General features: G+C 40.8%; 1 protein-coding gene across 1 annotated transcript in view; it reads left to right on the forward strand.

Moving 5' to 3' along the window:
• Nucleotides 1–14,408: 14,408 nt before the first annotated feature.
• Nucleotides 14,409–26,124, forward strand: part of PP5.2 (protein phosphatase 5.2) — an 86,921-nt gene continuing 75,205 nt past the window's right edge. The window contains exons 1-2 of the mRNA XM_086485357.1: nt 14,409–14,542; nt 15,317–15,442. Coding sequence (XP_086341483.1) covers nt 15,370–15,442 — 73 coding nt within the window. The 5' untranslated portion in view covers nt 14,409–14,542; nt 15,317–15,369. The remainder of the gene's footprint in view (nt 14,543–15,316; nt 15,443–26,124) is intronic.

Genomic DNA, 26,124 nt, shown 5'->3' on the forward strand with positions numbered 1-26,124 from the left:
TGTTTATGAGTTTTTGGCAAGTGTGGAAGAGGGGAAAAGAGGGGGCTCATGTGGTTTTCTTGCATTCTCTCTCTCTCTCTCTCTCTCTCTCTCTCTCTCTCTCTCTCTCTCTCTCTCTCTCATGGAGCTCAAGGGATTGTCTCCATGCTCAAGCACTTGGCTATGGATGCAAATCCAAGCGAGTTCATCTTCTTCTTCTCTATTATTCTTGCTATGCTAAGAGCTTGCTCATGAAGCAAGCATATAAGAAATTACTACTTCTTTCCTTGAAAAATATTTATCTTCCCTCTCATCATCTACCTCTATCCCTGTGCTTTTTTCTCCCTGACGGGGTGTTTAAGGCTTGAGAAGTAGGGCTACACCATGGAATCATGAAGCTCATCTTCGTTGGTTCAAGGAATTTCATAAAATATAATATCTAGCTTTACCAAATGATTTTCTCATATTAAATTGATCATTTAATATGGAAAGATAAAAGGGGAACAAGAGTTAGGATATAGATATGTGCTTCTAGACCTATCTCAACAGGGGACCAAAAGGAGAAATGAGTGCATCTCAATAGGGGTCCAAAAGGAGACGGTCTACCAAAGAGCAATGTGCAATAAGTGCTTCTAGGTTTACCTCAGCAAGGGACTAAGAGGAGAGATGTTTACATCTCAATAGGGGTCCAAAAGGAGGTAGTCAATCAAAGAGCAACGTGCATCTAATGGAGCTTAAAAGACCTTAGGGTTAGCTTCATTAAAGACCTCCAAAGGTTAGTGTTAAAAAGTCATTTGACCTTAGGCAAGCTAGGGTTGACCTTGAGGTGGGAATCCTACCCAAGCATAAGGTGCTTTGTCGGCTTGTGAACTAAAGTGCTTAAAGTATTTGTGGGAACCTTGCCCAAGCTTGAGGTGATTCTCTTGCTTAAATGACTAAGGTTCTTGAAGTGTTCAATTCAAAAATAAACTCTCAAGAGGCATAAACGGTTTCCATGCTTAATTGACTAAGTGCTTGAAGTGTTCAATTAGAACCAAATGACTTAAGAAGCATAAAAGACACATGTCAAAATCCTCCACATGTGGCCCTCATGATGTGCTTGAATCCTATTTGATAGGCTTTAAAGGGGTCCAATGAGAATTTAGATACATAAAATAAATAATTAAGTTATTTATTTCAAAGAGAAAAAAGAGGAAACATGTACAAATGATATAATTAAATAATACGAGGGAGAGAGAGAGAGAGAGAGAGAGAGAGAGAGAGAGAGAGAGACGTGGACCAAGCTTGAGAGGGGGGGTATACTCTCCCACACACACACACACAATCTCTCTCTCTCATTGTGTGGAGTGCAAAAGTGCAAGAGCTACATCTCCTTCTTCAAGCTTGTTGAGAAGTTGAGAGCCTACACCAACAATCTTGGCTATAAAATGCAAATCCAACCAAGAGCCATGCTTCAATGCTTAAGCTTGCCACCTTCTTCATCTTCATTACTATGCTATTATGCTATGCTAAGCAAGAAGAGTGATGATAAGTGAGGAACTATTTCTTTCTCCTATAGGTGATTCTTCTTCCTCTTCCCTACCCTCATTCCCCGCTAGCTCTCTCCACCTTCGAAGGTGTTTCTTGGGACTGAGGCTTGGGATAGTTAATGCTTTTTGCAAAGTATATGTTATGCTCGTGACGCATGAAGCTTTCCATCTTCATGCATCACCAAGGTCACAAGGAACACGAAGATTGTATTGTACCAAGTCTCTCTTGATGGGAGAATCTATAATACATACGCCTTTTGGAGGGGGGACCAGCTCCAAGTAAATCCGGTCCTCAACTATTGTCATGTTATCTAATACTCTCTCTCTTGCAAAAGTATTGTTCATACCAATTTAATTAAGTTCTATGTTTATGTTGCCACCATCAATTAAGTTCACCCTCTATGTTCAAAGTGATCTCACAAAAATGCTCACTTTAATTCTCTTAATTCCGCTATTCTCAAAGTTCATAGGCTATTCCCATTACATTGGTATCAGAGGGTTGGTTTCTTTTTTCTTGCTTAAGAAGAGAGGTCCTTAAGTAGCCTATTAATGGTTGATTTTTTTTATTATATTGGGGTAAGTGGGACTGGGATCTATTATCGGTTTTGTTGAGCCCACTATGTGGGATATGGTGCACACCTTGGGAGCTGTGGTCTTAATAATGGGGTCTTTTTAGACTTGCATACGGCTTTACCATTATTGAGCCATAAGAAGTCCAAAAGGAGCTATCCCTTGGCAATTTTGCTATGTTAGACCCACCCCACTACTCTCTATAATTAACCAAATCGAGCCCTGGGTGTAGAGACTTAAGTGTTTATTTTCAAAGGCTAAGAGGAGTAGCAACTAAAGTTTTGAATTGCCAAAGAACACAGTGAGTAAACACATAAGTATAATTAGCATGGCTGACGATAACCAAGAGAGTAGAATGAACATTGATAACTTTGATTTTGCACATGAAGGTGCTAATGATGATTCCCCCATGTTTATCAATTATCTTGTTACTAGGTTGCATCAAGCTATGGGCAACCCTACTTTGCAAGCCGAAGTTATTCAACAACTTCATGCTTATGGGATTTCCCTTCCTCTCCAAGAGGAGAGTGAGACCTTATGAGGTCTCTTGATGAGACTCTCGAAAGAAAACTCTCTCCCATAAGAGAGGAGGAATCCAAAGAACGAGAAAGAAGCAAATCCCTAAGTTCCTCTGAAGATGTGGATTTACGAAGACGGCTGTCTAGACTGTCACCAACTCCTCCCAAGAGGAAACGGTCAACCCATAGTCCTTCTCCTTGTCATTTCGAAAGAGATGAGAGGAAACAAAGGAAGAAAAAGGCAAGAAAAAGATCACCCTCTTCTCCTTCTTCTTCACCTTCCTCTTCTTCCGAAGAAAGCAATAGTTATTTTCCTAGAGAATACAAGAGGAGAGAACGTCACAAAACTTACCCTACATGGCAAAGGTCCCAAAAGCTCAAGAAATTCAAAGAGGGAGGAAAGAGTATCTCTTTTCTCACCTATGATGGTATCTTTGGTGCCAGCGACAAAGTGTTGGCCTTCATCCAACAATTTGATGCAACCTTTGGAGACGAGGGCTTCACGGAGTCCTCCAACCTATGCCATGTAGCTATGCACTTCCAAAAATCTTCTCGTTAATGGTGGGCTATCCTTCGTGGCAATGGTAAGGCCCCAAAGACATGGAAAACTCTACGAGTTTCCATCATGAAGCAATTCCTTGCAAGCGATGCAAAGGACAAAGTGCTTACTGAATGGCGGAGCTTGAAGCTGTTCTTCAACGAGTCTATCCACAAATATGTAGATAAGTTTTGGGATTTACATCTCAAAGCTACAGTCTTTCAAAGGATAGACTTCTCCGAAAAAAAGCAACAATTTTGTGTGGTATTACTTGAAGAAATGGCCGAGTATGTCAACTCACAACGGCTTAGCACTATCACCGAAGCCATCCACCACACTATGGTTGCTTCAAGAATCAATTTCCAACAAGGGGTGAGAAGAAATTTCAAGCCCATGGAAAACAAGGATCGAAATGAAGCTAAAGGGAAGAGCAATGCTCAAAACTCTTCCCAAGGCAACACCAACAACAACAACAAGGCCAAGGAGAAAGGAGCTTACAAAGGTAAAAATAAGCTCTCTCCCGAAGAATTAGAGGCCTTTTGTAAAGACCATAAATGCTTTAAGTGTGGGGAGCAAGGACATGGTTATCGTTCTTGCCCCAAAAGAAATGTACACAATGACACTCCTAGAGCTTCCATGGTTGAAGCTCCAAAAGAGGATACTCATTTTTTGCAAAGGCTCATACCTCTCCTATGCTTGGGGAAAAGTAAGGGAGCATGATGCCTTTATTCTTGTTTGACCCTGGCTCTACTCACAACTTTATATCAACGGAGTTGGCCATTCAAGCTTTTGAGATGGGAGATATTGTAACTACCGATGGAGCTTTCAAAGGATAGCAAGCCTCCGTTACTCCCTTGATTGGGAAGTTGAGGCTTCATGTCCAAAGCTACGTCGACAAAGAAGACTTTTTTTAATCTCTCCTCTCCAACATGAGGATGTTATCCTAAGGGCACCATGGTTCAACCGCATTGCTGCCAACATGAAGTTCCCTGAAAGGAGAATCTATTTCACCTACAGGGAAAAGAGCATGTACATAGATACTAATGATTTAGAGAACACCATATCCTTGGTAAATACTCTTGCTTTTGATAAGTCAATGAAAAGCTCTATTTTTGCGTATTTGTTAGTAAAGAATCTATAAATGATTCTAATGTTTTCACAAGTAGCAATAAAGGGAATCAAGATGAATTAGAGTTGTCTAATTTCTAAATGGATTCTAAGATGTTTTCATTGATGAGATCCCTAGTGAGCTACCTCCAAAACGAGGGGATGATGACCATGCAATAGAGCTTCTACTAGGAAGATCACCGCCTAATAAACCTCCTTATTGAGTTTCACAAACTCAACAAGAGGAGATCATGAGGCAAGTGCATGAATTGGTGGAAAAAGGGACGGTGAGGTTTAGCTCCTCTCCATTCTATTCACCAGTACTTTTAGTGCAAAAGAAAGATTGCACATATCATATGTGTGTCGACTATAGAGCACTAAATAGGATCACTATAAAAAAGAAAAGATTTTCTGTGCCGCGGGTAGAAGATCTATTTGATAAGTTACAAGTTTTGGCTTGGCAAATGCTCCAGCCGCATTCAAACTCACGATGACAAAAATCTTCAGGCCACTCAAATTCTCTTGAAGAGTACAAGTGACACCTCCAGGTAATCTTCAAGTTGTGAGAGAGAATAAGCTTTTCATTAATCAAAAGAAAAGTGAATTTTTCCTACAAGAGATTCAATAGTTAGGTCACGTTATCTCTCAAGATGGTATATGTATGTATCCATCAAAGTTGAAGGTCATAAAAGCATGGCCTAATCCAAGGAATCTACATCATCTAAGAAGCTTTATTGGTATGTGTGCATACTATAGACGCTTCATAGCAAAATTCTCTCAAATAGCAGGACCATTGCATGAATTAACAAGGAAGAATGTAAGTACTCATGGATTGCTAAAGAACAAAACGCTTTTGACAAGCTCAAAGAGAAGCTTACCTCCCAACCAGACCTTATGCTTCCTAATTTCTCAAAGCCATTTGAGGTCAATGTGATGCTTGTGGTGGTTGCCTTGGAGCAGTTTTGCTTCAAGAAGGGCATGCCATAGCGTATGAGAGACGAAGGCTCAATGCCGATGAACGGGTCTTGGGTATATACAAAAAAGAGCTTTTAGCTGTTCTACATGCCTTAGACACAGGGAAGCACTATCTCTTAGGGGCTCCATTCATCTACGAATGGATCACAAATCCTCAAGAAATTCATGACGCAAACCAAGCTCTCCGACAAACAAATGAGGTGGGCAAATTTTCTTTCGCAATTTAAATTTCATATTGCTCACATTGCTGGCAAGCACAATCAAGTGGTCGATGCACTTTCACGACGGCCAAGGGTAAATGTGGTGTCTATAGCAACTCACAATGATCTATCTTTTATGATAGATGAGTATGCTACTAACCGAGACTTTAAGTAGGTAATTATAGCCTTGCATTAGGGAAGAAAAAAAAACCATTCACCTTGAAGGATGGTTATCTTCCAAATGGCAATAGGTTATGTGTTACTCACCCATACAATAAGAAAGTCATATATGAATCCATGCTTCTCCTTATGCGGGGCAAAGAGGGATTCCATAATCTACTCTTCGAGGAGTAGAAATGTATTTCTGTTGGTCTACCATGAAAAGTAAACATACAAGAGTATGTTTCAAAATGCGTGGTATACCAAAAATTGAAATTTGATCGAGGGAAGCAACTTGGATTGTTTCAATCGACATGCTTAACAAGAAAACACACTCTATGCCCGTCAAAAAGACTATTAAGGCACATCAACAAACAACAACCCTCTTCAGTTCTCAAATTTTCAAGTATCATGGCTTGCCAACATCCATAGTGTTAACAAAGATCCTAGAACGACCAGTAAATTCTAGAAGGGTCTCTTTGAGAATCCAGGACGTAGATTAAATTTCTCTTTTGGCCTATCATCCATAAACGGATGACCAAAGTGAAATAACTAATCTAATGATTCTTGAATCTACTAAAAGTCTATGTCAAGCAAGTATATGAATGTTCTCAATGAGAGAAGTACCTACCTCTTATAAAGTATGCGTACAATGACATTGTACATACTTCTATGGGAAAATCACCTTTCAAGGTTAAAGGGGGAATATCCAAAAGTCCCTTACTACTTAAAGTACATGGGAAGATCTTCGCTATTGATGAATATAGCCGAGACTCACAAGAATCTTTTTCAAATATTAAAAGGGTTATATCCATCTCACAGCAAAGGCAAAAAGGATTGCTGCTAATAAGCACAGAAGAGCCTTAACCTTTAAGAAAAAGAATTGGGTCTTGCTAAAGTTTCTCAAGGCTCGTCTAAGGCATACTACGTGCAAGAATCCTACGAGCCATCAAGAGTATTATGCTAAAGTAGCAAAAAGATACTATGGTCCTTTCTTTTGAAATTCTTAAGCCAATCAATGAGATGGCTTATTAGTTAAAGTTGCCCAACCATTGGCTCATTCACAATGCTAACCATGTGAGCCTACTCAAGCCTTACAAGGAGAGCCACAAAAAGAACCAATAATGGAGGATACACCAGAGATCGAAGATCAAGAAGAGATGTTGCAGTCCGAATCAATTCTTCAACACGAAGAGAAGGTACTAAGATATAATAACGTTATCCAATGATATCTTGTTAAGTTTAAGAATTATCCTTTTAAAGATGCTAGATGGATGCAAGGAACCTAGCTTAAGAATAATATGAACCTTGTCAATGCTTACAATGCAACACTAGAGTAAGCAAATGAAAATGCGTTTTAAATGAACAATGTTTTTTTCTTATGAGACTCGTTCTCTTTCTTTTATTGTGCACAAAATTTAAGAAGTATGCATGCTTAGGATCATGTTTGTGGTGACGACGTCTCCCAAACACCAAGTAGAACTTGTCACTCGACTTTGGAAGTATGATATGGACTAAAGAGCAGACATGCTTGCGGTAGCTAAGTCTCTCGAGCACCAAATGGATTAGTCATCCATTTTGGAATGATGTCATAGGATAAGAAGGGATCCTCTACCCACTAAGAAACATGGACTAAAGACTAAGCTTTATCTTCTCTACCTCATAGTCGAGGACGAATATGATTTCAAGAGAGAGGTAATGTCATAAAATATAATATCTAACTTTACCAAATGATTTTCTCATATTAAACTGATCATTTAATATGAAAAGATAAAAGGAAAAAAAGATTTAGGATATAGATATGTGCTTCTAGACCTATCTCAACAGAGGACCAAAAGGAGAAATGATTGCATCTCAATAGGGGCCCAAAAGGAGACGGTCTACCAAAGAGCAATGTGCAATAAGTGCTTCTAGAATTACCTCAGGAAGGGACTAATTACATCTCAACAGGGGTCCAAAAGGAGGTAGTCAATCAAAGAGCAACGTGCATCTAATGGAGCTTAAAAGACCTTAGGGTTAGCTTCATTAAAGGTTTCCAAAGGTTAGTGTTAAAAGTCCTTTGACCTTAGGCAAGCTAGGGCTGACCTTGAGGTGGGAATCCTACCCAAGCATGAGGTGCTTTGTCGGCTTGCTAACTAAAGTGGTTAAAGTATTTGTGGGAACCTTGCCCAAGCTTGAGGTGATTCTCATGCTTAAATGACTAAGGTTCTTGAAGTGTTCAATTCAAAGATAGACTCTCAAGAGGCATAAACGATTTCCATGCTTAATTGACTAAGTGCTTGAAGTGTTCAATTCAAACCAAATGACTTAAGAAGCATAAAAGACACATGTCAAAATCCTCCACATGTGGCCCTCATGATGTGCTTGAATCCTATTTGATAGGCTTTAAAGAGGTCCAATGAGAATTTAGATGCATAAAAATAAATAATTAAGTTCTTTCTCTTAAAGAGGAAAAAGAGGACACATGTCCAAATGATATAATTAAATAATATGGGGGAGAGAGAGAGAGGTGGACCAAGCGTGGGGGGGGGGGGGGGGGGGGGGGGGGGGGGGGGGGGGGGGGTATACTCTCCCACTCTCTCTCTCTCTCATTGTGTGGAGGGCAAAAGTGCAAGTGCTCCATCTCCTTCTCCAAGCTTGTTGAGAGCCTACACCAACAATCTTGGCTATAAAATGCAAATCCAACCCAAGAGCCATGCTTCAATGCTTAAGCTTGTCATCTTCTTCATCTTCATTACTATGCTATTATGCTACGCTAAGCAAGAAGAGTGATGTAAATGAGGAACTATTTCTTTCTCCTATGGATGATTCTTCTTCCTCTTCCCTACCCTCATTCCCCGCTAGCTCTCTCCACCTTCGAAGGTGTTTGAGGCCTTGGGACTGAGGCTTGGGATAGTTAATGATTTTTGCAAAGTTTATTTTATGCTCGTGATGCATGAAGCTTTCCATATTCATGCATCACCAAGGTCACAAGGAACACAAAGATTGTATTGTACCAAGTCTCTCTTGATAGGAGAATCTATAATACATACGTCTTTTGGAGGGGGGACCGGCTCCAAGTAAATTCGGTCCTCAACTATTGTCATGTTCTCTAATACTCTCTCTCTCTTGCAAAAGTATTGTTCATACCAAGTTAATTAAGTACTATGTGTATGTTGCTACCATCAATTAAGTTCACCCTCTATGTTCTCTAAGTGATCTCACAAAAATGCTCACTTTAATTCTCTTAATTTCGCTATTCTCAAAGTTCATAGGCCATTTCCATTACAAGGAAGCTCCACAAGAGCACAAGCTTGTATCATAATTAGACCTTCCATTGAGTGAATTATAATACAAAGCAGTTTTGGAGGGGCTAAGCAAATCTAATTCTCAATAAGTTGTCAATCTTAATGTGTTGTTTTATTCAACTTATGTGCATGATTTGATGTTCTAATGTGTAAATGATGAAATGAAATCAGCCCTGCATTACCTATGGTTCTCCTCTAAAGAATCCTCTCAAGGGAAAACTCTCCTTTCGTAAATTAATTCCGTGGTGATTGCATGAAAAATTATATATATTTTGACATGGAGGTTTTTTTGAGATTTTTGAATAGGAAAATGAATGTTCTAAGCCCCTTGCCCATTCACATGTCCTTTTGTTCGCTTTGCCTTTTGTTCCCACCCTTATTAAGCTGTAGTTTGTTGTTTTGAGTCTCCTAAAGTTCCTATGAGATCTTAGGAAACTTTTCCATACACTTATAAAGTGACATTCATCTTTTGGCACTTCCTTAGCCATTACTGCATTTCCTTGCATGTCTCATTGTCCTCCAACAAGTGCTCTCTCTCTCTCTCTCTCTCTCTCTCTCTCTCTCTCTCTCTCTGGTGTAGTCGTTTTGGTCGTGTAAAAATGCATACAAACCCTTACACAATTTCTCAAGCACTCGTGGAGGTAGCGTCAACCTTTTGGAACCATACGGTCCTGTGGTGCACCTTTTTGCCGCAATCTTAACGTTGGTCCTTCCACTCTATCGTATTTTCTCTTACTATACTGACAATTTTTAAGAGAAAAAATTATTTTATAAAAAAGATTAAAAATAGATTTTTTGTTGGAAATTTTTTTGGACTTTTGAATTTATATAAAAATTCTCTTGGTACAACCAAAAAGCCATCAGCTAACAAAAAATGTATCCCAAACAATTGAAGAATTGTAAATCACGTGTTTAAAGAACCATGACAGGAAAAAATTAATGATCATGGGATCATAAAATTATGTCCCACAATGCTAGATTCTGCAAACTAAACTAGCTTCACCCAAAAAGCCTTTTTTCTTTAAGAAATTTGTTTTTTTATTCAAATTGAGTCGTTTTTGTATGAACATCTAGTGTAAACCATGGGGCTGAAAGTAACATAGAGATGGTTGAGAAACAAGTAAGCCACACCCTTCTTCTCATGATGCCTCCTTCTCTTGTTGCAACAACTTGCAAAGGGTGTGTGTATGCTGTGTGTGGAGCTTGTGACCTTCTCTATCATCTCCCCCATCTCCCTAGCCTTCCTCAACCTTTAGTATGAATGATGAGTGATTTTACACATGTTTCTACTCTCTTCAATCAACTCGTCATTTGGGAAGGAAAAAGAAGACTCAAAAGACTACGATGGAAAGTGCCTACTACAACATTTTGTCAATATCTAACCCATGCATCTGGTATGCATGTTCTGTGTTCATTCCTTTGCTATGATTCAATTATTATTAAATGTATGTGTTAAATCTTGGTTAGTTAAGGTTTTAATTAGTGGTCTAATCATGTTCAAAATTCAAAAGTTTTATTTATGTAAAGTATTTATCTCTATAAAACCTTATATATATATCCTAATTGGTAACTCTAATAAGTTATACATTCACAAAGGATGTACAAAATTTTATCTAGTCTATTTTTTTGTCTTCACATCAATTTTGTGATTTCACAAGAATTTTGAGATAATTCAAAAATTGAGCACGATTATGTTTATTTGGGACAAATTTTTCATGATGCCCCATAACAAGCTATGACTAGGCTCCTCGTACTCATATTCCATAATGTTTCTTCAATACAATGAAATTGTTCCATCTTCTTTGTACATATTTTTCACCTATTCAATAGATGAAAATAATCGTGTCATTAAATATTTAGGTAATTTAACATAAAATCCAAATACATTTTACAATTTATCGTATGAGAGGATAAGTAGAAATTGTACACATTTTCTTTTGTTGTTTCTTTGAGATTGCAATAGAGAAATTTCTGCTCTATCTTAAGATATGAGAGGCTTTCTCCCATAGTAGTTCAAGTTTGGGGACACACACACACAAACACACATAAAAATATGAAGACGAATAGTTTTAAAAATCAAACACACTTTTTAAAGTAAATTTTGATCCACATTTGAGCAACATGGTGCACTTCAATCAAAATCTTTCTATGCATTTAGCAATCTTTTGATTTAATAAGATTGGGATACATATTGAGGTCGTAGATATCCAATTAGGACATTCTTGCGTAAATTTCTATGGATATAATTAAACTTGAAAAAAGTCCATGGTAATCCAAGATGCTATGATATTGGTTTAGTTATTAGGACAAAATGTTAAATTATGGTTTTCTTAATGACACACAAGACTAGAATGATATAGTCCTAGATTTAGAGACTACTGAGATAGTTTGCAATACCGATCTTTGGAATGTAGAATAAAAATACAAAGCCATACACATGTATCTACATAGAGAAAGTTGGCTTAGAGACATGCTCTCTAAAATGTATTGATTGGACCTACTGGCTATGTTTAAATAAAATAAATTAACTTCAAAGATGCATTTCAAAGATTCCCTCATGCTTTTCTTCATTGATGTAACATGGTGTAGTCTTGGTGAGAAGTTGGATTTCTATCTAAGGTTTTGCAATTGTGAATGAGATGCCATCTAATAATCACCGCCATAGGTAAATCTAATGTCCTTCCATTCAAGTCAAAACAAACCCTTGTTGCATACTTCTTTCTCTTGGGAGTGCAAGCACTCAACTTTGCCTCTATACCGAAACTGTCCTCACTCACCTATGCTTGCGCCTTGAAGGCATGCGGTATTCACTAAAGGAAGGGAGAAATATATTCTCCTCTCTTTTTTCTCCAAAATGGGTAGCACCTACTTGTTGTCATATCTCAAAATTTTGTGAACTCTCAAATATGTGGCAAAAGATCATAAGGCTAAAAATTTTTGTAAGCAAGTAATTGCAAAGTCAATTTTGCATAAACGACACTTAGGAACATACTAGGTAAGGCCAAATGTCAAACATAAGAAATCTTTTGGGAGATAAAGGAAAGTTCAAGTACACTAAGTCATCAAAATATACCGCACTTGTTGTTCTATTGGTATTTTGAAAATATTAAACATAAGTTAAAATGAAGTTTTGATAGAGGAATGGACTCATCTGTGTAAATATTATTATGCTTGATGCTATGAAAGTAAGTTCCAAGCTATATACAAGGTCCATCATGTGGTAATGTGTGATAAGTCCCTTCATACACACCTTTAAACATTGAAATCCCAAACCCAACTTCTAACACTAGGAATGTCCTGCACCAACAAAAAGAACATCCCATCTTTCTATGATTATTAGAATAACCTCATCTTCTCCCTGGTACTCATCTAACGATCATGTGTGTGTTATGACTAACTTGTGCTCACTTGCAACATAGACGATGTGCATACACCTACTTAATATTTCTTAGAGTAGACATATGAATACACAAAATTATTCACTGACGTATATTTTTCGTTATGTATGGCTACAAGGAGAGTAATACAATGTAAAAATGTTTAGTGTTAGATATTTTAGAACGTAATCGAAATGCTCGTTGAAATGATGCTAGAATCTGATGGACATTCAAGTTTTGTTGTCAAAACTTTTAATATGATGCATAATCTGATTATCTTTCTCTTTTAATGACTTCTCTAGGAATTGATAAGCATATCCAAGAAGGCATTATCCAATAATGCTTGAATACTACTATAACAACCTCTACATCAAAATGGCATCATGGAATTGCTTTACTTGTGGATTCGCGTGCTCTAGGAGTGCTAATGTCCGCATCTCAGATTCAGTTTAGCCTATCTCATTCCTTCAATGCACTCCATGGGATGGAGTCAAATATCCCCTCCATCTAGTTTAGTGATATAAAGGAGCATGCATGAATTTTTTACTTGTTGGCCTGCTAAAGGCCTTAGTACCCAAAGGGTGAAGGTCGTTAGACAAGTGTCCCTATGGGGGCTTAAAAGCCTTGTGAATGAATAGAAAGAGATCATAGCCTTTTAAACCTATTCTCCCAAGGTCCAAAGGTACATTCACTGTTTGGTATGCTTGACAAAGGCTTTAAAGAACAAATGAATAAACAATATATATACATGAGTTTGATCCCATGATATGACATATTGATAAAGGGTCTTTTTATTTGAGGAGTTCAAAAAATATATTTTATTACATTGTTTTAGTATTTTTCATGCTGATTAAATTTATCTTTTCTTGTAAGAAAACATTAAAATATTTTAATGTTTTCTTGTAAGAAAACATTAAAATATTTTTTTGTTTTGATTTTTTTAGTGTTTTTAATTGGCACTGCCATTAAGGCAGTGTCTAAGGGGAGGAAATTTGTCCCCATGGCCATAGGAGCTTTGGCCAATGACGACTTCCCATGGAGGGTTTTTTTATAAAGGTGGACGACCTGCTATTTCGGTTGGGGCTTGTGGACGTCAAGACTGAGAGTTGCGGTTTCTGCACTGTTTTCGCTCGGTGCTATTTCGGTTGGGGCTTGTGGGCGTCAAGACTGAGAGTTGTGGTTTCTGCACTATTTTCCCTCAGCATCCCAGAGCAAAAGGTGTTCTCAACTGCCGTGGGTGTGCTCTCTCTCTCTCTCTCTCTCTCTCTCTCCACTATGGGCAGTGCCCTCGTCTACTTTAGACGACCTTGTTTTTATTTTTTTGCAAGGAATGCATTGAAAAGACTAGCAAAAAATTACAGAGTATCTCTACATAAATAGTTTAAGAAGAGATCCTTTTCTTGAAAGGAGCAAACATCTATCTTGCAGTGCCAAACTTGGATCTCTCAATTGCTTTCTTTTCTCTTTTCTTCACCAAACCCACTCCCACTCTTGATAGCGCCTCCCTCCCCTAATTTGGCTTCTCCCGGGCAAAGATGATCAATTGACAATTTCATGAGTGTCTTTCTCAAGAGAGCTTCCCTTTGCTCTTCAAATAGTACATGCTTCACTAGGGGTGAGTTACTCATCTATGCATATGCTAGATTTATGTAGAGGAACAAAGCTACACAAGAAAAAATCTTTTCTGTTAGAAAGGGCACATACGTGGATCACAAGTTGCGAGGTATCAATGAGGGCAAGATTGTATTGTAGAGCAAAAGTGGTGAATGTGTGTAGAAGATACGAGGTAGAGAGCAAGGGGTGGTGCTATAAAGAGTTGCAGTGCACATAAAGAGAAGGAAGAGGGTTGAAGTGGCTTAGGAAGTCCTCGCAAAAACAATATTTTGTTGGTATTTCGTATTCAAGCTCATTTGACCAATCCTTCGAGCCCATTGTAGACTAAAGTTTGACATCAAAATTGACCTTAACTTTCATCAAAGCGGATTTGGTTCCTCCGTAATTAACATTTTTCCTTTTATAGAAAAGGTGGTTCCTTTTCCTTTGCCATATCTGATTGGAGGCAGGCCTGGTGATTTTATCACTTGTTTTTTTTTGGGTTCCAACATTGTTGGAAAAATCAGGATTTCAAATATATACACAAAGTGGCGGAAAAATCTAAAAACTCTTTAGGTTTAAGGCTAGTTTAGGATTTAGAAAATACTGCAAATAGTATAGCATAGAGGCTTTTCCTTTCGAAGGAACAAGTCTTTCTTCTAGACTCGCGAAAGAAGGTTCTTCATTGGGCCAGGAGTTTCTCGCAGGAGGTGAGCTCCCATGGCTGGTACTCTTTCTTCTTGTTTTTGCTTTGGGAAACTTGCGCAATCGCTGGTCCTCGTGGTTTGCTTCATTGCTGCTCATCGTGTTGCTTCAGTACCAATAACCATAGTTTTGTTCATCGCTATGGAGATCCCAGGCTAGTTACTCCAGGCTTCTCATTTCTGGAGTAGACTTTGCATTTCCCTCCAATGGGTCTTGAAACATGAAATGAAAACGTTTTCGTTCACTGCCCTCCAGTGTCAGTTACTCTGCTACAGGTCTTCATCTACCATTTTTATTTGTACCTTTCCCTTTTGATTTTTCTGAACATGGATACTACGGCTGCTTATTTCGTCGATGGTGGACAATTCAACCATTATTCCCCCGCTGATGGTTACACTCAGCTGGTGAATGTTGAGTTTGTCTGTAATGAAGGGCTGAGGGTATCTCGGTCAAAATTACCAATTTGACACTTCTTTTTACCTTGAAGACTTGCGGATTACTTCAAGGATTCGTGTGACCCTTCAAATTATTGTATGCACGTGCCCTCAGGGGTCCTCACATAAAACTTAGTTTCTCCACTGGGTTTTCTTAGCCACTTAGATCTCATGTTTGCTCCTCTGTGACTGTTTTTAAAAGTTTGCTACTCACAGCTAGATGAACAGATTTGCTTAAAACCAGTCAAAGTTGGGAGGTTGTTTTTTGCCCATTGATAATTTGAGTCACAGAAAAGCTTACTCGAACAAACACCAGCAGTTTTAAATGATTTTTTGCTTGTGCAGATTGTGTAAGATATTGGAGAAGTGGGGCGGTGCCCGAGTAACTTTGGGCGACAATGAATGGCATTGCTGCATCAGATGCACAGAAAGCTGAAGAGTTGAAAGCTGCTGCAAATGCTGCTTTTCAAGGTTAATTTTCTGGTTTATAAAGATTACTTGTGTGGTTCATGGCTAAATTTTTGAAAACTTTGAGCCTATGCCTCTACTTCTAGGGAAGGTTGATAATAGGTTCTCAATGTATATTTGGAAGGAATGTTTCTTCTGCTAAAAAGGGAGAGAGAGTGGGGGCGCCTAGTTTTGGCTGCTTTTTTAAAATCCTGGGCTGCCAGCTGGACACATTAAAAAATGGTTTGAACCTGCCAAAAAACTCTGTAGAACCTTATAAGCTGAAAACAATGCTGACACAATCTCAACCGATGCGTCCCTGGATGCAGTCTCATGCACATATGCAATTCGAACATAGACTCCTTTACGGGAAAGCAGAAAAGCAACTCTCTTTCTCAGAAAGCAGCTGTATTTTCTTGAAGTTTCATTTGAACCCATGTTCATTCAAGTGCTTGCCTCATTTCTTGTGCACAATTCTAACTCGGTTCAGAATATCTCCCGACTTTCCGATGCTCCTATCACCCACTCCTATCACCCACCATGTGACGCATCAGGAATACCCATCACCTAGTCCTTTCTCACCAAACTTATGGTAGAGTCCCCTTCATGATGCTCTATGTCACCCATCCCATGATGCATGAGAGATGTCTGATACGGATAGTCAAGTACTTCTTCTTGATGCTCTATGCCACCCATCTGATGTGACCCATCAAAAGTACCCGTTCTTGGTGGCCCTACAAATATTTTTGTTCATAGTGATCATGTCATTACTCTGAATGATGCACTAGAATTATATGTATTTGGATGTCTCAAAACCCTCTCACTTGCAAATTCAATAATTTATTTAGAATTATTTAAAGCTTATTTAACAGCAAGTACTGAGAAAAGAAAGATCACATTAGTGTCTTGTAGAGGCCTCTTCTTTATAAGGGAGGCGGAAGGAAGAGAAGAAAAGCAACAATAACAAGAACAAGAAGAAGACAAATGGTGTACTGGAAGCTTTGAAAGTTAAGTGGCATTCCAACAATTGTGATGTGAAAGGTCATTATTGAGGAAGGGTCCTAAGCTTGTCTTCTCTGGCTGCATCCAAGTTCCAAGCCTTTGTCTAGTTATAGATGGTTCGTGGAAGACTTCTCTTTGACATCCGATGTTGGGACATTTCTTGTAGCTAGAGAGACTCTCGGGATTGGATTCTTGAGACATTTCTTGTACGTAGAGAGACTCGGGATTGGATTCTTGATAGTGGTGCCTCTCACAACATGACACCAATCTCTTATCCAATACGCGGTGACATCGAGGTTTTTCCTTTATTAGCGACAAATTAATGATTCCTATTTACAGTGAGGGCACTATGGAACTAATTCCAAACGCTAAGGGTATATACATTTCTACAAGATGCTTTATATTCTATAGTTTGAGATGTGAGTGCTCATCCTCGGATACACTATAGACTAAAATGTCATTGAGACAAACAATGAAAAACTTACCTAGATACAGTTTCAAAATACTATTTATTAGTGTCATGAAAGTAGTTGGAGCATTGGTTAAACCAAAAGGCATAACCAAAAATTCATAATGTCCAAATTTTGTTCGACAAGCAGTTTTAGATATATTAACAAGTCTAATCTTACTCGATGATACTCGGACTAGAGAGATCTAAAATGCGTGCATGTGTGAGTTTATCAAATAACTTGTCTACTACTGATACAGACTTGGACAACCTAAGTTGGAAATCTTGCATGAAATACGAGAGAAACACTTAAAACACTTCCCAAAACTTTATTACAGTTCAACTAGAGTCGACACGGCGTGGCGTAGTTCCATGCCGAGAGGTATTGGCCCCAGTGTGTGTTAAAAAGGAAGCTATGGAGGATGCAGGCGATGGGGAAGAAGAGCCATAGCGAGAGAGAGAGAAGGTGCAAAAGCGAGATTGAACGAGAGAGAGAGAGAGAGAGAGAGAGAGAGAGAGAGAGAGAGAGAGAGAGAGTCGACACCAATCAAAAAACTCGCTATGCTATGTTGATTCTTATTAATTTTTGTGAAGCTTACATATTAGAGCAAAACTGGCCATGCAAATTGGCTCTAAACTAGAGTGTCCTCTGCATGCTATAAAGGGAGTATCAATGGGCTGACACCAACAATCGAACGAGGGCTTGAACCCAACAATCCCCCTGTCACAAAGTGATGATGTGTCGGCCCGAGAGCATGCGAGAAACCCTAACCCTGACTGTTGTTGAAAACCCTAAATCTGCAAACCCTAAGCCTAAAACATGCAAACCCTAAAATCTGCCAAAAACCCTAAAAACATCAAAAATCCTAACCCTAACCCTAACCTAAAATGGGCAGCAGCTAGAATTCCGTGAGGATGACGTGGCAGGATTTTCGTAAATTGCGTCGCAATTGGCGGGCTGCGGCAGTTTGCTTTGTATCTACGCAAATTGAGATAGAGAGAGAGAGAATACTTTTGCTTTATTTTATTAAAGCCCTAGAGAGAGCTTGTGAGAGAAAAAGAGTTTGCTTTTGATATGAAGCTTTTGGGGCTCTGCTTTTGGCATCCCTTGTAATTTAAATACGTGGTGAGGGCTCCCACTCTGCAGAGCATCTAGACGCAGCGTTTGAGAGTGAGACCCGATCCACTCTTGTACTTTGAACATTGATTAATACAAAAAGAAATACTGAAAGGGGCGCCAGTCTTTGGGGCCAATATCTCTAGGCAAGGAACTCCGCCGGGCCAGTGCAAATCTATCGTGAATTGTGAACTGTTTTGAAGTGGTTATTTGGTGCTGTCGTGATTGATTCTTGACTTGGGGTGTCCAAGTCTGTTACAGTGGTATCAGAGCACGATCAATTTCTTTTCTACGGGAAATCCGATCCCCATTTTTTTTTTCTGCGGCACCTATGGCTTCACGCAAGGATCAGTCGACTCCCTCTGCATCCGGAGATGCGGGCATGGATCACAACGAAGATCCCGGCAGAGAGTATGGTCCGCCTCGACCTACTCAGGCGGAGCAACGAGAGATGAAGCGTCGTCAATTGATCGGCGATGCAACAGAGATGATGCTCAGTTTGCGAAGGACCCGAAATTGGCATAATATATGAGCGAGACTTCTTTTCAGGAAGTGTCACGTGACACATCTAACCCTATGTGTCCGTGGACAAGCTACAACATCATCAGGGTTCAGTCAGTCCAGTCAGTCTAGATTAGAAGTGATCTGGCACTTTGTGAGTCTATTCATAGACCGTGCATGCCGAGTCACTTAGTGTAGATGCAAATCCTCTGGTTGCACACAGCATGGTCATCAGTATTCCCATCAGAATCCATTAGAATCGGTTAGGGGATTTTTCCAGTGATTTTAGCCTATTTTCCCTATTTTTGACATTTTTCACCCATAATTGTTAAGTGACTTTCCAACAAAAGTAGGTAGGGCAATTTTGCTAAGTTAATATATAAGCAAACCCAAGTTAGCACTAAATGGCAGAAGAGGCAACAGGAGCTTCCCGCTCAACAAGCAACTTCTCAGCAGATACCGTAGTACCCTCAACAGCCGCAAGCCTTGGCGACCTCCCTCCCCAAGCCTAGCGTTTCCAGTTTCCATCACCATCAAAACCCCACTATTGCTTGGCGTTTTTCCCTTGCAGTCATCGCCAACAACTCCAGATCCTTGGCGTTTTCTCCCATGATCGCGAGCTCCCCGAGATAGCCAGCAGATTTCACTAATGCTAGCAAAGGCAAGTAGCGTTTTTGGTTTTCAGCCAATCCGCATCAGAGGCAGCCCAACGTTTTGTATTTTCAGCCAATCAGCATCAGAACAACAGCGTTTTCAGCATTAGACACAGTAGCAGATTCAGCCCTTGAAGCATTGCAGAAGAACCCCCATTTTCAGCCACCGAAACATCCCCGAAATTCAGTAGTTAGAAGATCACAGATTTCAGCCCTAAAGTCGTCATCGTCATCATTGTCGTCGTCATCGGCATAGTCCTAGACTTGCATCAGTCTCATGCATACCATTTGTACCAGATTGTGGAATCCATAAGTAGACCACTCTCGCCGACAAGTGGGGCCTTCGGAGGAGGGTTTTACAACATCTCTGGTGTCGTATCTCTCTTCTCTCTCTATCTCTCAGTCTCATTCACTTGCACACACAAAGTCCATTCACTTTGTTTGTGATCATAGCATTCTCTCATTAAGAACGGAAGGCTCTACCTTCCATAAGAACAAAAGGAACCTTGAGCACAGTTCGGAGCACTCATCTTGAGCAAATCTCAAACATTCATTCCGCTACACCTAACAGGAAGTGCACGAGCAGTGGCAGAAAGCCACAACACCACCCCCGAAACCCGCTCTCAAGAAACCTTCTGCTCACAAGACATACTCAGAGAAGGAATTAGAAGAGGTGGTTGATGCACGGATTGCTCAGCTTTTTGACGCGCAGAACAAAGCTAAAAAGCACGGCAAAAAAGCAGAAGAAAGGCATTGACTTCCTGGGTTATTTGGGTTGTCAGTCGACATTTGACAAAGCAAAGAAACAGAAGAAGCGTGTTCGATTTGAAGAAGTACCCAGTTCTTCTTCTTCTTCTTCTGACAGTTCTTCTAGCTCTTCAGATTCGAGCGAAGAAGACATAAAAGGAAACAACGCTTCGGAAAGGGCAAGAAAAAGGCAAAGAAGTCTAAATCTCGCCCAGTGAGTGATAGTTCTACAGAGGACTCGTCTACATACAGTTCAGACTATGATGACGACAACTTTTATGCGAACAAGAAGAATTTTTATAAAGTGTTGCTAATTGGACTATTTCTTATTTTTAATGATTAATTTCTTTTTATGAAATTAGGATATTTTAATGTGTACACTAAGAACTGTTAAAAGATTGTAGCTACAGGAAATGCCATCAGGAACGGACAACTTTGATGTGTCATTTGATGGGTGACGGTAAACATCGCGAAGGAGTTTCCGTAAGTTCGGTGGAAAGGGCTGGGTTACGGGTGCCCCTGATGCGTCACATGATGGGTGACTGGTGCATCAGAAAGGGGGCATTCCGTAGGCTAAGGAGGAAATCCGAACTGAGTAAGAAAATACGCGTAAGAACCAAGCACAAGAATAAAGATGGGTTCAATGAAGCTTTTTACGAAAAGCAGGAACAATCGCGGGAAGGCAGACGCTTTCCCGCAAGGAATCTATGTTTGCATTGCATTCGTGTATGTGGTTGCATCCAAGGACGCATGGGAAGTGTTGTGAAATACATTGGTTTTAACTTATAAGGTTTTATTGAGTTTTTGGGCAGGTTCATACCAATTTTAAAATATGCCGGCCGCCCACTTAATAAGTGGGCAATCACTTAGAAGATAAAGCAACAAAACCAGCCAGCGAATTCTCTCTCCCTATTTCGAGTAGAACAACGCAAAAAAAAAAAAAAAAAAAAGCCGCGATCTCTACGCGAGCAGCTATTCGTGCCGTGGCCAGGGAGCTATAAAAGCACCACATGCCCTCACCCAAAGGGGGTACCAATGTCAGCAAGAGAAGACTCTGCCGCAAGAGATCGCGAGACTACGAAGCACGGAAGTCGCTTTTTCCCGCGCAAGAGCGACAGGTATCTATTGTGGATTCGCCATACGAATTGTTGTCGCGTGTTTGTGTGGTTTGTTTTGCAGGAATCTCCCGTCTTACGGGAAGGCCCTTAACGGGAAGTACGGCTTCACGCTTAAGTCCCTTACGGGAAAGTACGGCTTCACGCCTAAGTCCCTTACGGGAAAGTACGGCTTCACGCCCAAGTCCCTTACGGGAAAGCCGTGGGAAAGTACGGCTTCACGCCCAAGTCCCTTACGGGAAAGCACGGCTTCGCGCCTAAGTCCCTTACGGGAAGGAACGGCCTTGTGCCCAAGCCCTTTACGGACAAGCACGACCTTCGGGTCTAAGATTACAGAACGGAGGGGTTTCCTCGGGTTCTCGTGCTTGTATAAGAATTCTCCCTGAATAAAAGAATACTCTTTACGGTGGGGGGACCAACCCATCTTCTGGTCCCCAATACTGTGTCGATCTTCTCCCTTCTCTCATGTTTTCAAAGGATTATAATTTTCAGATTTTCTAAGTGCTCGTGTACGCTCCCGTTTTGTGACAGTGGTATCAGAGCTCGGACTCCTCTCTTTCTCTGCAAAGAAGGACGATTCCGGGAAGAACGGGAAGAACGGGAAGAACCAAGGGAGAAGCGTTGAAGAGGAGCTTCAACAAGTGCAAGCTTGCACTTCAGCTTGCGGAGTTGCAACAAATCTTACTGTTGCCAAACGTCCAAAAGCTTTTGGGCGGAATGAAGAAAACGAATGGAACTGATGCAGCCAAGCATCCAGACAACACTGTTGGCGTGAGACCACAGGAGGCAAGAGAAGAAGAACGTGCCGAGGTGCACAAAGGATCTTCGGATCGGAATGAACGGCCTACTTCAAGGAAAGGCCAGGAAAAAGCTCTCTCTTTGCTAGACGAGAGCAAGGACATCTCTATCTCATCTCCATCTTACTCTCCTGATTATACTTCTACTTCTCGATCATCTCGTCAAAAGAAGGAAGCAGCTACTACTGCCACTACCCTACATCAACCTAAAGATAAACCTCGATTCAAGAAGCAAGGTCGCAAGTCTCAACATCGCGTGAGAGTCTTCAAATCAGGCAACAAGGACATCAAGTTCGAAACCTACAATAGACGGAGAGACATCTCCAAAGCACTGTCCTTCATCAGACAGTTTGAAGTCGCCTTTACCAATGGGCACTTCACAGAAAAATCCAAATTACGCCATGTGGGGATGCACCTCAAGGAAACGGCAAGTAATTGGTGGTTAGCCAAGATTCTGGAAGGTTCTCAGGCCTGAACTTGGGAGAGCTTCAAATCTGAATTTTATGAACAATTTCTTCCACCTGACTTCGAGCGGGACATACGGAAGGAATGGGACTGGCTTGCCTAGAAAGAACATGAAAAAGTAACGACCTATGTGGACAAGTATTGGTCAGTTCTTCTGAAGGTCACTCCCTTCATGAAGATTGCCGACGAGGAAAAGAAAAGAAAGTTCGAAGCGGGTCTCCAACCGCAACTTCGAAAGAGTATGAAGGTGTATCCGCATGATACTCTTTAGAGGATGATGGAGTCAGCAATCATTGTTGAGGATTTGCACTCAACTGGGACGCCCAGAAAGATGGAGCATAGCACTACCGTGCAAGACAAAGAGTGGTCTACGATGACCAAGGGGGCCAAGGAAGAAAACGTCCTCCATCGAGGGACGATGATCCTTCTAAGAAGCCAGAGGGCACTGGCAAGCGAACTAAGTATCTTTCTCCTACTCAACTTCAAACTTTCAGAGAGGAAGATGCTTCTACTGTGGCGAGAAAGGACATATGAAACCGGACTGCCCGCTAAAGCAGCAACGACAAGAACAAGCCTCTACAAGGCAAGAGAAAGCAAGGAAGGAACCCGCACCACCAAGCTCGAACTCAATTCCAGATGTTCAAGGAAACACTTCCTGATGAACTCCCTCCGGTACGCCCGGAAGATCACCGCATAGATCTCATACCGGGTAGCTCGCCTCCCAATCAACCCCCTTAACGGGTGAGTGTTGCTCAGCAAGAGGAAATTCTGAAGCAAGTCAACGAGCTTCTAGAGAAAGGGTTAGTACGGCCCAATGCTCCACCCTACTGCTCTCCAGTTCTACTGGTGCAGAAGAAAGATGGCACGTTTCGAATGTGCATAGACTATCGGTCTTTAAACAAGATCACAATCAAGAATCGCTTTCCGATCCCTCGGATTGATGATATACTTGATATGTTGCAGGGTGCAAGTGTCTTTAGTCGCATAGACTTAAAGAGTGGGTATCATCAGATATGGATCGCCCCTGAGGATGTCCATAAGACTGCTTTCCGCACAACCTTTGGACTATATGAATTTTTGGTAATGCCTTTCGGCTTGACCAATGCTCCTGCGACATTCAATCGCATGATGGACCGCATTTTCAGCCCGTATCGAGCTTTTACGGGAGTATTCTTTGACGACATACTCATCTTCTCTAAGTCAGAAGAGGAACATCGGAAGCACTTAGACTTAGTGTTTCAAGAATTGCGAAAGCATGAGTTGCATGTGAATGCAAAGAAGAGCGAGTTCTTTCTCTCAGAGATACACTATCTCAGCCATATAGTCTCTCACAATCAAGTGAGTATGGATCCTGCCAAGATCCGAGTGGTAGAAGATTGGCCTATTCCAACTACGGTACATGATGTACGTAGCTTTCTGGGATTATGTTCATATTATCGAAGGTTTATTCAAGGATTTGCTCATGTAGCAGGACCACTTCATGACTTGACAAAGAAGAAGATTCCTTTTAGATGGGGATCGAAACAACAAGGAGCTTTTGATCGGCTCAAGTACTTGCTAAGCCATGGACCTATTTTGATAGTGCGTGACTTAAGGAAACCATTTGAGGTTCACTGCGATGCTTCATGCGATTGCATCGGAGCAGTGTTAAACCAAGAAGGCCATGCGCTGGCTTATGAAAGCAGACGGCTTAAGGATGCAGAGTTGCATGCATCAATCTACGAAAAGGAACTCACGGCTGTGATTCACGCCTTATCCAACTGGAAGCACTATCTGCTAGGAGCGGATTTTGTGATCAAGACTGATCACCAGAGTTTGCGGTATTTTCTTACGCAAAGGAAACTATCTGAGAAGCAGATGAGATGGGCAAACTTTTTGTCTATGTTTCACTTCCAGATCCTTCACACGGCTGGGAGCAAGAATGTGGTGGCAGACGCATTGTCTAGGCGGCCAAGGGTGAACGCTATCACTTCGGTGTATCACCAAGAATTAGAAGCACTACTGGATTTGTATCCGAATGATCCAGACTTCTCCACCATTTGGGGAAAGCTACATCGTGGAGAGAATGAGTTTCCCTATTCCATTCGGGACGGTTATCTCTACCACCATCAGGCCATATGTGTGGCGGAACCATTAAGAAAGAAGATCATGGATGAAGCACACGCTTCGCCTTATGCGGGTCATCGGGGTATTCTCCCTACGCCTTAGCAATGGAAAGATATTTCTTTTGGCCTAGTCTTAAAGCAGACATTGATACGTATGTCAGGGAATGCTTGGTTTGCCAAAAAGTGAAGTATGATTGGCATAAGACGCCTGGGTTGCTACAACCTTTGCCTGTGCCTAATGAACCTTGGGAAAGTATTGCCATGGACTTCATCATGGACCTCCCTAGAACTCAGACTGGAAATGACGCGATCTGGACCATTGTGGACAGGTTTAGCAAGCAAGCAAGCACACTTTATACCAGTCAAGAAAACAATCAAAGCAGATCATATGGCTAGGGTCTTTCTAGCACAGATCTTTAAGCATCATGGAATGCCTAAGTCTATTGTGAGCGATTGAGATCCTCGCATGACAGGAAATTTTTGGCGTGCCTTGATGGATAATCTTTGTACAAAGCTGAATTTTTCATCTGCCTACCATCCTCAAACGGACGGGCAAAGTGAGATAGCCAATTCCGCAGTATTGGATATGTTAAAAGCTTATGCGTCAGACCGGCAATCTGACTGGGAGAAATATTTGCCTCTTGTCGAGTATGCGTATAACAATACCATACACTCATCGATGGGGAAAGCACCTTTTGAGATACTTTATGGTAAGCCTTTGCTTCCACCTATCCTTTTAACTAAGGATAAGATTTTCGCAGCTGACGAATTTGTGCGGGCTTTGGACACAGCCTACGGGCAAGTGAGGAGAGCTATTCTCCGCTCTCAAGAAAAGCATAAGAAAGCTGCAGACAAGCACAAGAGGAATCTCGACTTAACGGTCGGGCAATTAGTCTTACTCAAGTTTGAGAAGGCAAGACTTAAGAAACAAGTGTCTCATAAGAGGAATGTGGTAAAACTTTCTACCCGTTATTATGGGCCGTTTAAGATCACTGAGCAAGTGAATGATGTTACATTCCGATTAGAGCTACCGCCTAATTGGAGGATCCACAATGCTTTCCATGTCAGTTTACTCCAGCCGTATGTGGGACCGCCTCCGAGTCAGCCAAGTGCTGAGGAACCTCCTGAGGTTGAGGAAACAGAAGAAATACTCCAACCGGAGCAGATTGTAAGTCATCAGGAGCGGCCCCTTAAGTCCGGAAAGATAACACGGAAGTATTTGGTTAAGTGTAAGAATTATTCGAACTTAGATGCTCATGGATGACTCTGGAGGAATTAGCAGCTTATCCCGAGATATTGGAGGTATATGTCCAAGCACTACAGTTGAGGTCAACTGTTTAGAAGCCAGAGGGATGTTGCTAATTGGACTATTTCTTATTTTTAATGATTAATTTCTTTTTATGAAATTAGGATATTTTAATGTGTAAACTAAGAACTGTTAAAAGATTGTAGCTACAGGAAATGCCATCAAGAACGGACAACTCTGATGTGTCATTTGATGGGTGACGGTAAACATTGCGAAGGAGTTTTCGTAAGTTCGGTGGAAAAGGCTGGGTTACGGGTGCCCCTGATGCGTCACATGATGGGTGACGGGTGCATCAGAAAGGGGGCATTCCGTAGGCTAAGGAGGAACTGAGTAAGAAAATACGCGTAAGAACACAAGCACAAGAATAAAGATGGGTTCAATGAAACTTTTTACGAAAAGCAAGAACAATCGCGGGAAGGCAGACGCTTTCCCGCAAGGAATCTATGTTTG

The sequence above is a fragment of the Adiantum capillus-veneris genome, chromosome 16, assembly GCF_014529385.1.
Source record: "Adiantum capillus-veneris isolate H3 chromosome 16, ASM1452938v2, whole genome shotgun sequence".
Lineage (NCBI taxonomy): Eukaryota > Viridiplantae > Streptophyta > Polypodiopsida > Polypodiales > Pteridaceae > Adiantum > Adiantum capillus-veneris.